The following is a 12,596-nucleotide window of genomic DNA, read 5'->3' on the forward strand; positions in this document are numbered from 1 at the left end:
CGGTCTCACTTGTGGGCGTGGTTTATTACGTCATCCTCAATTAGCGGTATAATGAGGCGGGTGGGCGTGGCCTCAGTGCAATGTCCGTGCATAGTGGGCGTGGCCTGTATGTTAATTACCATAATGGGCGTGGCGTGTGAGCAGCGGGCTCGCCCCTCCGCATTAACCCCGCCCCTTTGTGGGCGTGCCCCCTGCAGTGGGCGTGGCCTCGGGGCAATATCCGTGCCTTGTGGGCGTGGCCTGTATGTTAATTACCATAATGGGCGTGGCCAGCGAGCAGCGGTCTCGCCCCTCCGCGTTAACCCCGCCCTTTGTGGGCGTGTCCCCCGCAGTGGGCGTGGCCTCGGGGCACTATCCGTGCGTTGTGGGCGTGGCCTGTATGTAAATGAGGTTGTGTGCGTGGCCTGCGAGCGGCGGCCGGTCCCCTCCGCGTTAACCCCGCCCCTTTGTGGGCGTGTCCCCCGCAGTGGGCGTGGCCTCGGGGCACTATCCGTGTCTTGTGGGCGTGGCCTGTATGCTAATTACCACCATGGGCGTGGTCTGCGGGCAGCGGCCGGTCCCCTCCGCATTAACCCCGCCCCTTTGTGGGCGTGTCCCCCGCAGTGGGCGTGGTCTGTATGCTAATTACCATAATGGGCGTGGCCAGCGAGCAGCGGCCGTGTCCCTCTGCGTTAACCCCGCCCCTTTGTGGGCGTGTCCCCGCAGTGGGCGTGGCCTGTATGCTAATTACCATAATGGGCGTGGCCTACGAGCAGCGGCCTTGCCCCCCGCATTAACCCCGCCCCTTTGTGGGCGTGTCCCCCGCAGTGGGCGTGGCCTGTGTGTTAATTACCACAATGGGCGTGGCCTGCAGGCAGCGGGCTCTCACCTCCGCATTAACCCCGCCCCTTTGTGGGCGTGTCCCCCCGCAGTGGGCGTGGCCGGCGCGGGCGGCGCGCAGGGGCCGGGGGGCGATGGGGCTGCGGCCGGGGGGGGCTCCGGGGGTCCCGGGGGGGGTCCCGGGGGGGTCCCGGGGGGGGGCCCCCGGCGCTGCTGCCGCTGCTGCTGCTGCTGCTGCCCGCGGGAGCCGCCGCCAAGTTCGTGCGGGGCCGCGTCAGCACCAAGGAGGTGAGCGGCGAATTTGGGGCGGGGGGCGGCCGGGGGGGGGGGGGGGGGGGGGGGGCGCGGGACCCCCCCGGGGGCGTCTCGGCATTTCCCCGGTTCCAGATCGCGACACCCTGCCCCCCTCCCCTCCCCCCCCCCGCTTTTATATCGCGATGCCCCAGGAGGCGCCGGGACCCCCCCACCCCCCCCCCTCAAAGATGGACCGACCCCCCCCCCCCCAAACTTGGAACCCCCGCCCCCCAAATCCCTAATCCCCCAAATCCCGAATCGCCCCGAAATCGAAAGCTCCAAATCCCCCAAATTTGGGTCCCTCCCAAATCCATGAATCCCCCAAATTTGGGATCCCCAAATCCCGAATCCCCCAAATTTGGGTCCCTCCCGAAACCCCGAATCCCCCAAATTTGGGTCCCTCCCGAAACCCTGAATCCCCCAAATTTGGGTCCCTCCCAAATCCATGAATCCCCCAAATTTAGGTCCCTCCCAAATCCCGAATCCCCCAAATTTGGGTCCCTCCCAAATCCCTGAATCCCCCAAATTTGGGTCCCTCCCGAAACCCCGAATCCCCCAAATTTGGGTCCCTCCCGAAACCCCGAATCCCCCAAATTTGGGTCCCTCCCGAAACCCTGAATCCTCCAAATTTGGGTCCCTCCCAAATCCATGAATCCCCCAAATTTGGGTCCCTCCCAAATCCCGAATCCCCCAAATTTGGGTCCCTCCCAAATCCCTGAATCCCCCAAATTTGGGTCCCTCCCAAATCCCGAATCCCCCAAATTTGGGTCCCTCCCAAATCCATGAATCCCCCAAATTTGGGATCCCCAAATCCCGAATCCCCCAAATTTGGGTCCCTCCCAAATCCATGAATCCCCCAAATTTGGGTCCCTCCCAAATCCATGAATCCCCCAAATTTGGGTCCCTCCCGAAACCCCGAATCCCCCAAATTTGGGTCCCTCCCGAAACCCGAATCCCCCAAATTTGGGTCCCTCCCAAATCCCTGAATCCCCCAAATTTGGGTCCCTCCCAAATCCCGAATCCCCCAAATTTGGGTCCCTCCCAAATCCCTGAATCCCCCAAATTTGGGTCCCTCCCAAATCCATGAATCCCCCAAATTTGGGATCCCCAAATCCCGAATCCCCCAAATTTGGGTCCCTCCCAAATCCATGAATCCCCCAAATTTGGGTCCCTCCCGAAACCCTGAATCCTCCAAATTTGGGTCCCTCCCGAAACCCTGAATCCTCCAAATTTGGGTCCCTCCCAAATCCATGAATCCCCCAAATTTGGGTCCCTCCCAAATCCCGAATCCCCCAAATTTGGGTCCCTCCCAAATCCCTGAATCCCCCAAATTTGGGTCCCTCCCAAATCCCGAATCCCCCAAATTTGGGTCCCTCCCAAATCCATGAATCCCCCAAATTTGGGATCCCCAAATCCCGAATCCCCCAAATTTGGGTCCCTCCCGAAACCCTGAATCCCCAAATTTGGGTCCCTCCCAAATCCCTGAATCCCCCAAATTTGGGATCCCCAAATCCTGAATCCCCCAAATTTGGGATCCCCAAATCCCGAATCCCCCAAATTTGGGTCCCTCCCGAAACCCTGAATCCCCCAAATTTGGGTCCCTCCCAAATCCCTGAATCCCCCAAATTTGGGATCCCCAAATCCCAAATCCCCCAAATTTGAGATCCCCAAATCCCCAATCCCCCAAATCCCGGATCGCCCCGAAATCGAAAGCCCCGAATCCCCCAAATTTGAGTCTCTCCCAAAATCCTGAATCCCCTAAATTTGGGATCCCCAAATCCCTGAATCCCCCCAAATCCCTGAACCCCCCAAACCTCGAATCCCCCAAAACCCTGAATCCCCCAAATCCCCCAAATTTGGGATCCCCAAATCCCGAATCCCCCAAATCCCGAATCCCCCAAATCCCGAACCCCCCAAATCCCGGATCGCCCCGAAATCGAAAGCCCCGAATCCCCCAAATTTGGGTCCCTCCCAAAACCCTGAATTCCCCAAATTTGGGATCCACAAATCCCCAATCCCCCAAATCCCAGATCCCGCCAAAATCGAAAGCCCCAGATCCCCAATCCCCCAAATTTGGGTCCCTCCCAAAACCCTGAATCCCCCAAATTTGGGATCCCCAAATCCCGAATCCCCCAAATCCCGAATCCCCCAAATCCCGAACCCCCCAAATTTGGACCCCCCAAATCCCTGAATCCCCCAAATCCCCAAAATCTGGACCCCCGAATCCCCCCAAATCCTCAATCCCCCAAATCCCTGAACTCCCCAAAACCCTGAATCCCCTAAATTTGGGATCCCCAAATCCCTGAATCCCCCCAAATCCCCGAATCCCCCCAAATCCCCCAAATTTGGATCCCCAAACCCTGAATCCCCCAAATTTGGGAACCCCCTAAATTTGGGATCCCCAAAACCCTGAACCCCCCCAAATCCTCAATCCCCCAAATCCCTGAACTCCCCAAATCCAGAATCCTCCAAATTTGGGTCCCTCCCAAAACCCTGAATCCCCCAAATTTGGGTTCCCCAAAACCCTGAATCTCCCAAATTTGGATCCCCCAAACCCTGAACCCCCAAATCCCCAATCCCCCAAATTTGGGATCCCCAAATCCCCCAAATTTGGATCCCCCAAACCCTGAACCCCCAAATCCCCAATCCCCCAAATTTGGGATCCCCAAATCCCTGAATCCCCTCAAATCCCGAACCCCCCCAAATTTGGGATCCCCCAAATCCTGAATCCCCCAAACCCCTGAATCCCCCAAATTTGGGATCCCCCAAACCCCGAATCCCCCAAATTTGGGTTCCCCAAGTCCCAAATCCCCCAAATTTGGGATCCCCCAAACCCCTGACCCCCCTTTCCATATCGGGACCCCCCCAATTCCCACCCGGACCCCCCCTTTTCCCTCTCTCGCTTCCCGGGGGGTTCCGGGGGGTCCCGGGGGGTCCCGGGGGGGTTTCAGGGACCCCCGCCCCCCCCGTTCCCTCCCGTTGCCGTGGAAACGCGGAGCGGGCCCGTTGCCATGGCAACGGCGGGATGGGGAGGGGTCTCCAGGGGGGTTCTGGGGGGTCTATAGGGGGGTTTTGGGGGAATGCTTTGGGGTCTCTGTTTGGGTCTGGGGTCTCTGTTTGGGTCTGGGGTCTCTGGGGGGGTCCCCGGGAGGTTTTGGGGAGGTTTTGGGGGATTTTGGGGGGTTCCTTTGGGGTCTCTATTTGGGTCTGGGGTCTGTACTTGGGTCTGGGGTCTCTGTTTGGGCCCGGGGTCTGTATTTGGGCCCGGGGTCTGTATTTGGGTCTGGGGTCTCTGGGGGGTTCCCGGGAGGTTTGTTGGGGGGTTTTGGGGGTTCCTTTGGGGTCTGTATTTGGGTCTGGGGTCTCTGTTTGGCTCTGGGGTCTCTGTTTGGCTCTGGGGTCTCTGTTTGGGCCCAGGGTCTCTATTTGGGTCTGGGGTCTCTGTTTGGGTCCGGGGTCTGTATTTGGGTCTGGGGTCTCTGTTTGGGCCCGGGGTCTGTATTTGGGTCTGGGGTCTCTATTTGGCTCTGGGGTCTGTATTTGGGTCTGGGGTCTCTGTTTGGGCCCAGGGTCTGTATTTGGCTCTGGGGTCTCTGTTTGGGTCTGGGGTCTCTATTTGGGTCTGGGGTCTCTATTTGGCTCTGGGGTCTCTGTTTGGGCCCGGGGTCTCTATTTGGGTCTGTGGTCTCTATTTGGGCCCGGGGTCTGTATTTGAGCCCGGGGTCTGTATTTGGGTCTGGGGTCTTTATTTGGGTCTGGGGTCTCTGTTTGGGCCCAGGGTCTGTATTTGGGTCTGGGGTCTGTATTTGGGCCCGGGGTCTGTATTTGGGTCTGGGGTCTCTGTTTGGGCCCGGGGTCTGTATTTGGGTCTGGGGTCTCTATTTGGCTCCGGGGTCTGTATTTGGGTCTGGGGTCTCTGTTTGGGTCTGGGGTCTCTGTTTGGGCCCGGGGTCTCTATTTGGGTCTGGGGTCTCTATTTGGGCCCGGGGTCTGTATTTGAGCCCGGGGTCTGTATTTGGGTCTGGGGTCTTTATTTGGGTCTGGGGTCTCTGTTTGGGCCCAGGGTCTGTATTTGGGCCCGGGGTCTGTATTTGGGTCTGGGGTCTCTGTTTGGGCCCGGGGTCTGTATTTGGGCCCGGGGTCTGTATTTGGGTCTGGGGTCTCTGTTTGGGCCCGGGGTCTGTATTTGGGTCTGGGGTCTCTATTTGGGCCCGGGGTCTGTATTTGGGCCCGGGGTCTGTATTTGGGTCTGGGGTCTCTATTTGGGCCCGGGGTCTGTATTTGGGCCCAGGGTCTGTATTTGGGCCCGGGGTCTGTATTTGGGCCTGGGGTCTCTGTTTGGGCCCGGGGTCTGTATTTGGGCCCGGGGTCTGTATTTGGGTCTGGGGTCTCTGTTTGGGCCTGGGGTCTCTGTTTGGGCCCAGGGTCTGTATTTGGGTCTGGGGTCTCTATTTGGGTCTGGGGTCTCTATTTGGGCCCAGGGTCTGTATTTGGGCCCGGGGTCTGTATTTGGGCCCGGGGTCTGTATTTGGGTCCGGGGTCTCTGTTTGGGTCTGGGGTCTGTATTTGGGCCCGGGGTCTGTATTTGGGTCTGGGGTCTCTGACGCCCCCCGCCCTCCCCAGGACTGGGTTTTCCTCACCCGTTTCTGTTTCCTCTCCGATTTCGGCCGCCTCGATTTCCACTTCCGCTACCCCGAGGTGAGCCCGGGGGGGGTCCTGGGGGTCCCGGGGGGGCTCGGGGGGAGCCCCCAGACCCCCAATTGCCCCCCGGGACCCCTCCCCAATTCAGGCCAAGTGCTGCCAGAACATTCTGCTCTACTTCGACGACCCCTCCCAGTGGCCCGCGGTCTACAGGAGGGGGGGCAAGGTGCGAATTGGGGCTGGGGGCTTTGGGGGGAGGGGGAGGTGCGAATTGGGGCTGGGGGCTTCAAGGGGTAAGGTGGGAATTGGGGCTGGGGGCTTCCAGGGAGGGGCAAGGGGTGAATTGAGGCTGGGGGCTTCAGGGGGGTAAGGTGCGAATTGGGGCTGGGGGCTTCGGGGGGGCGAGGGGGAAATTGGGGCTGGGGGCTTCAGGGGGGGTAAGGTGTGAATTGGGGCTGGGGGCTTCGGGGGGTAAGGTGGGAATTGGGGCTGGGGGCTTCCAGGGAGGGGCAAGGGGTGAATTGGGGCTGGGGGCTTCGGGGGAGGGGTAAGGTGGGAATTGGGGCTGGGGGCTTCGGGGGGGCGAGGTGGGAATTGGGGCTGGGGGTTTCGGGGGAGGGGCAAGGGGTGAATTGGGGCTGGGGGCTTCGGGGGAGGGGTAAGGTGGGAATTGGGGCTGGGGGCTTCAGGGGAGGGGCAAGGGGTGAAATGGGGCTGGGGGCTTCGGGGGGGCAAGGTGCGAATTGGGGCTGGGGGCTTCAGGGGACGGGCAAGGTGCGAATTTGGGGAGAGGTCCTTGCAGGGTTTGGCTGTATTTGGGGGGTGAATTTGGGGAGGGGTCCTCACGGGGTTTTGGGTCTATTTGGGGGTGGTTGGGGTGAATTTGGGGAGGGGTCCTTGCGGGGTTTTGGCTGTATCTGGGGGAGGGGTTGGGGTGAATTTGGGGAGGGGTCCTCGCCGGGCGTGGGTGTGTTTGGGGTGGGTTGGGGTGAATTTGGGGAGGGGTCCTTGCAGGGTTTGGCTGTATTTGGGGGGTGTTGGGGGTGAATTTGGGGAGGGGTCCTCACGGGGTTTTGGCTCTATTTGGGGGTGGGGTTGGGGTGAATTAGGGGAGGGGTCCTTGCCGGGCTTTTGCTGTGTTTGGGGGGTGAATTTGGGGAGGGGTCCTTGCCGGGTTTGGCTGTATTTGGGGGTGGGTTGGGGTGAATTTGGGGAGGGGTCCTCGTGGGGCTTTGGCTGTATTTGGGGGTGGGGTTGGGATGAATTTGGGGAGGGGTCCTTGCCGGGTTTTGGCTGTGTTTGGGGGGTGAATTTGGGGAGGGGTCCTCGTGGGGCTTTGGCTGTATTTGGGGCGGTTGGGGTGAATTTGGGGAGGGGTCCTTGTGGGGTTTTGGGGCTCCCTGGGGGGTTTTGGCTGTGTTTCGGAGGTGAATTTGGGGAGGGGTCCTCGCGGGGCTTTGGCTGTGTTTGGGGGTGGGTTGGGGTGAATTTGGGGAGGGGTCTCGGTGCCCACGCCCCCTCCCCAGGACTGCCTGGCCAAGGAGTCGGTGATCCGGCCCGAGAACAACCAGGTCATCAACCTGACCACGCAGTACGCCTGGTCCGGCTGCCAGGTGGGGCTGGGGGCTTCGGGGGGAGGGGCCAGGCAGGGCTGGGGGAGGGGATTCATGGGTCTGGGGTCTCCCCGGGCTCAGCGCGACCCCTCCCCCCCCGGCCCAACCCCCCCCCCCCAGGTGCTGCCGGGGGTCTCGGGGAGGGTCCTGAGCTGCTCCAGCGGCCGCAGCTTCCGCTCGGTGCGGGAGCGCTGGTGGTACGTGGCGCTCAGCAAGTGTGGGGTGAGTGACCCGAAACCGCCCGAAACGGCCCCAAAACCGCCCTGGAACAGCCCAAAATACCCCAAAATACCCCAAAATACCCCTAAAGTACCCCAAAATACCCCAAAATACCCCAAATCCCCCCAAAATCCCCCCAAACGGCCCCAAAGCTCGGGGCGGGAGCGCTGGTGGTACGTGGCGCTCAGCAAGTGTGGGGTGAGTGACCCGAAACTGCCTGAAACGGCCCCAAAACCGCCCTGGAACACCCCAAAATACCCCAAAATACCCCTAAAGTACCCCAAAATACCCCTAAAGTACCCCAAAATACCCCAAAATACCCCAAATCCCCCCAAACGGCCCCAAAGCTCGGGGCGGGAGCGCTGGTGGTACGTGGCGCTCAGCAAGTGTGGGGTGAGTGACCCGAAACCGCCCGAAACGGCCCCAAAACCGCCCTGGAACACCCCAAAATACCCCAAAATACTCCCAAAATACCCCAAAACCCCCCAAAATACCCCAAAATACCCATAAAGTACCCCAAAATACCCCTAAAGTACCCCTAAAGTACCCCAAAATACCCCAAAAATACCCCAAAATACCCCAAAGTACCCCAAAATCCCCCCAAACGGCCCCAAAGCTCGGGGCGGGAGCGCTGGTGGTACGTGGCGCTCAGCAAGTGTGGGGTGAGTGACCCGAAATCGTCCGAAACGGCCCCAAAACCGCCCTGGAACAGCCCAAAATACCCCTAAAGTACCCCAAAATACCCCAAAATACCCCTAAAGTACCCCAAAATACCCCTAAAGTACCCCAAATCCCCCCAAACGGCCCCAAAGCTCGGGGCGGGAGCGCTGGTGGTACGTGGCGCTCAGCAAGTGTGGGGTGAGTGACCCGAAACTGCCCGAAACGGCCCCAAAACCGCCCTGAAACACCCCAAAATACCCCAAAATACCCCTAAAGTACCCCAAAATACCCCAAAATACCCCTAAATACCCCTAAAGTACCCCAAATCCCCCCAAACGGCCCCAAAGCTCGGGGCGGGAGCGCTGGTGGTACGTGGCGCTCAGCAAGTGTGGGGTGAGTGACCCGAAACTGCCCGAAACGGCCCCAAAACCGCCCTGGAACACCCCAAAATACCCCTAAAGTACCCCAAAATACCCCTAAAGTACCCCAAAATACCCCAAAATCCCCCCAAACGGCCCCAAAGCTCGGGGCGGGAGCGCTGGTGGTACGTGGCGCTCAGCAAGTGTGGGGTGAGTGACCCGAAATCGTCCGAAACGGCCCCAAAACCGCCCTGAAACACCCCTAAAGTACCCCAAAATACCCCTAAAGTACCCCAAAATACCCCAAAATACCCCTAAAGTACCCCAAAATACCCCTAAAGTACCCCAAATCCCCCCAAACGGCCCCAAAGCTCGGTGCGGGAGCGCTGGTGGTACGTGGCGCTCAGCAAGTGTGGGGTGAGTGACCCGAAACTGCCCGAAACGGCCCCAAAACCGCCCTGAAACACCCCAAAATACCCCAAAATACCCCTAAAGTACCCCAAAATACCCCAAAATACCCCTAAATACCCCTAAAGTACCCCAAATCCCCCCAAACGGCCCCAAAGCTCGGGGCGGGAGCGCTGGTGGTACGTGGCGCTCAGCAAGTGTGGGGTGAGTGACCCGAAATCGTCCGAAACGGCCCCAAAACCGCCCTGGAACACCCCAAAATACCCCAAAATACCCCAAAATACCCCTAAAGTACCCCAAAATACCCCAAAATACCCCAAATCCCCCCAAAATCCCCCCAAACGGCCCCAAAGCTCGGTGCGGGAGCGCTGGTGGTACGTGGCGCTCAGCAAGTGTGGGGTGAGTGACCCGAAACTGCCCGAAACGGCCCCAAAACCGCCCTGGAACACCCCTAAAGTACCCCAAAATACCCCTAAAGTACCCCAAAATACCCCTAAAGTACCCCAAAATCCCCCTAAAGTACCCCAAAATCCCCCCAAATCCCCCCAAACGGCCCCAAAGCTCGGGGCGGGAGCACTGGTGGTACGTGGCGCTCAGCAAGTGTGGGGTGAGTGACCCGAAATCGTCCGAAACGGCCCCAAAACCGCCCTGGAACACCCCAAAATACCCCAAAATACCCCTAAAGTACCCCAAAATACCCCAAAATACCCCTAAATACCCCAAAATACCCCCAAATCCCCCCAAATCCCCCCAAACGGCCCCAAAGCTCGGGGCGGGAGCGCTGGTGGTACGTGGCGCTCAGCAAGTGTGGGGTGAGTGACCCGAAACTGCCCGAAACGGCCCCAAAACCGCCCTGGAACACCCCAAAATACCCCAAAATACCCATAAAGTACCCCAAAATCCCCCTAAAGTACCCCAAAATACCCCCAAATCCCCCCAAATCCCCCCAAACGGCCCCAAAGCTCGGGGCGGGAGCGCTGGTGGTACGTGGCGCTCAGCAAGTGTGGGGTGAGTGACCCGAAACTGCCCGAAACGGCCCCAAAACCGCCCTGGAACACCCCAAAATACCCCAAAATACCCATAAAGTACCCCAAAATCCCCCTAAAGTACCCCAAAATACCCCCAAATCCCCCCAAATCCCCCCAAACGGCCCCAAAGCTCGGGGCGGGAGCGCTGGTGGTACGTGGCGCTCAGCAAGTGTGGGGTGAGTGACCCGAAATCGTCCGAAACGGCCCCAAAACCGCCCTGAAACACCCCTAAAGTACCCCAAAATACCCCTAAATACCCCTAAATACCCCCAAATCCCCCCAAATCCCCCCAAACGGCCCCAAAGCTCGGGGCGGGAGCGCTGGTGGTACGTGGCGCTCAGCAAGTGTGGGGTGAGTGACCCGAAACTGCCCGAAACGGCCCCAAAACCGTCCTGAAACAGCCCAAAATACCCCAAAATACCCCAAAATACCCCTAAAGTACCCCAAAATACCCCAAAATCCCCCCAAACGGCCCCAAAGCTCGGGGCAGGAGCGCTGGTGGTACGTGGCGCTCAGCAAGTGTGGGGTGAGTGACCCGAAATCATCCGAAACGGCCCCAAAACCGTCCTGGAACAACCCAAAATACCCCAAAATACCCCTAAAATACCCCTAAAGTACCCCAAAATACCCCCAAATCCCCCCAAACGGCCCCAAAGCTCGGGGCGGGAGCGCTGGTGGTACGTGGCGCTCAGCAAGTGTGGGGTGAGTGACCCGAAACTGCCCGAAACGGCCCCAAAACCGCCCTGGAACACCCCAAAATACCCCAAAATACCCCTAAAGTACCCCAAAATACCCCAAAGTACCCCCAAAGTACCCCAAAATACCCCCAAAATGCCCCAACCCCCCCAAAAAAAACCAAAATACCCCAAAATACCCCAAAACCGCCCCCAAAATACCCCCAAAGTACCCTGAAATACCCCTAAAGTACCCCAAAATACCCCAAAATACCCCCGAAACACCCAAAATACCCCAAAATCACCCCAAACATCCCCAAATCACCCCAAAACCTCCTTGAAACTCCCCAAAATATGCCCCAAAACATCCAAAAACCTCCCCAGAATGCCCCATAATGCCCCAAAACACCCAAAAGCACCCCAAAACCACCCTGAAACAACTCAAAATACCCCAAAACTCTCCAGAATACCCCGAAATACCCCAAAACTCCCCCAAATCACCCCAAAACCGCCCTGAAACACCCCAAAATAGCACAAAATACCCCCAAACACCCGCAAAACACCCAAAAACTCCCAAAATTACCCCAAAACCAACCTGAAACATCCCAAAATACCCCCCAAACACCCAAAACTCCCCCAAATCACCCCAAAACCGCCCTGAAACACCCCAAAATACCCCAAAATACCCCAAAATACCCTCAAACATCCCGGAAATGCCCCAAAACTCCCCAAATCACCCCAAACCTCACCCTAAACCACCCCCGAAATACCCCCAAAACTCCCCAAAAACCTCCCAAAAATCCTCCGAACCCCCAGAAAAAAAAAAACAAAAACCCCCAAAACCTCCCCAAACCCCCCCGCCCCCCTCTAAAACCCCCAACAACCCCCCCAAAAGCTCCCAAAAACCCAAAAACCGCCCCAAAAACCCCAAAACCGCCCCAAAAAACCCCAAAACCTCCCCCTAAAAAAACAAAAAAAAAATCACCCCCACCCCGCCATAAAACCCCAAAAACCCTCCAAAAAAAACCCCCCAAAAATCCCCAAAAAATCAAAAAAAATCCCCCAAAATTCCCAAAAAAATCCCAAAAAAAATCCCCCAAAAATCCCAAAAAATCCCCAAAAAATCCCCAAAATCCCCCAAAAATCCCAAAAAATCCCCCAAAAATCCTCCAAAACCCCCAGAAAAAAAACCAAAAACCCCCAAAACCTCCCCAACCCCCCCACCCCCTCTAAAACCCCCAACAACCCCCCCAAAAACTCCCCCAAAATCCCAAAAAAAACCCAAAAAACTCCCAAAACCCCAAAACCGCCCCAAAACCCCCAAAACCGCCCCAAAAACCCCAAAACCTCCCCCTAAAAAACCAAAAAAAACCCCGCACCCCCGCCATAAAACCCCAAAACCACCCCAAAAACCCTCCAAAAAACCCCCCAAAAAATCCCCAAAAAATCCCAAAAAATCCCCCAAAACCCCAAAAATCCCCCAAAACCCCAAAAAGCCCCAAAAAGGCCCAAAATGCCCCAAAAGGGCGGCGGGCTGGAGCTGGAGTACGAGATGGTTCTGACCAACGGCGACTCCTTCTGGACCCGGCACTTCTCGGCCGACGAGTTCGGTGCGGCTCCTTTTGGGGCTGGGGGCTTCATTTGGGGCTGGGGGCTTCGTTTGGGGCTGGGGGCTTTGGGGAATGCCAGGGGCTGGGGGTTATTGGGGTTCATTTGGGGCTGGGGGCTTCCATTTGGGGCTGGGGGCTTCAGGGGCTGGGGGTTATTGGGGTTTATTTGGGGCTGGGGGCTTCATTTGGGGCTGGGGGCTTCGGGGGCTGGGGGTTATTGGGGTTTATTTGGGGCTGGGGGCTCCGATTTGGGGCTGGGGGTTTCCGTTTG

The 12,596-nt window shown here is 58.4% G+C and overlaps 1 protein-coding gene across 1 annotated transcript in view; it reads left to right on the plus strand.

Moving 5' to 3' along the window:
* The first annotated feature begins 51 nt into the window (after nt 1–51).
* The window catches only part of TMEM145 (transmembrane protein 145), a 30,046-nt gene continuing 17,501 nt past the window's right edge, over nt 52–12,596 (plus strand). The window contains 8 exon segments of the mRNA XM_068999357.1: nt 52–106; nt 198–357; nt 912–1,107; nt 5,737–5,811; nt 5,903–5,980; nt 7,281–7,367; nt 7,488–7,589; nt 12,241–12,325. Of these exon segments, the coding sequence (XP_068855458.1) occupies nt 52–106; nt 198–357; nt 912–1,107; nt 5,737–5,811; nt 5,903–5,980; nt 7,281–7,367; nt 7,488–7,589; nt 12,241–12,325 (838 nt within the window).

The sequence above is a fragment of the Aphelocoma coerulescens genome, unplaced genomic scaffold (assembly GCF_041296385.1).
Source record: "Aphelocoma coerulescens isolate FSJ_1873_10779 unplaced genomic scaffold, UR_Acoe_1.0 HiC_scaffold_347, whole genome shotgun sequence".
NCBI classification, from domain to species: Eukaryota; Metazoa; Chordata; class Aves; order Passeriformes; family Corvidae; genus Aphelocoma; species Aphelocoma coerulescens.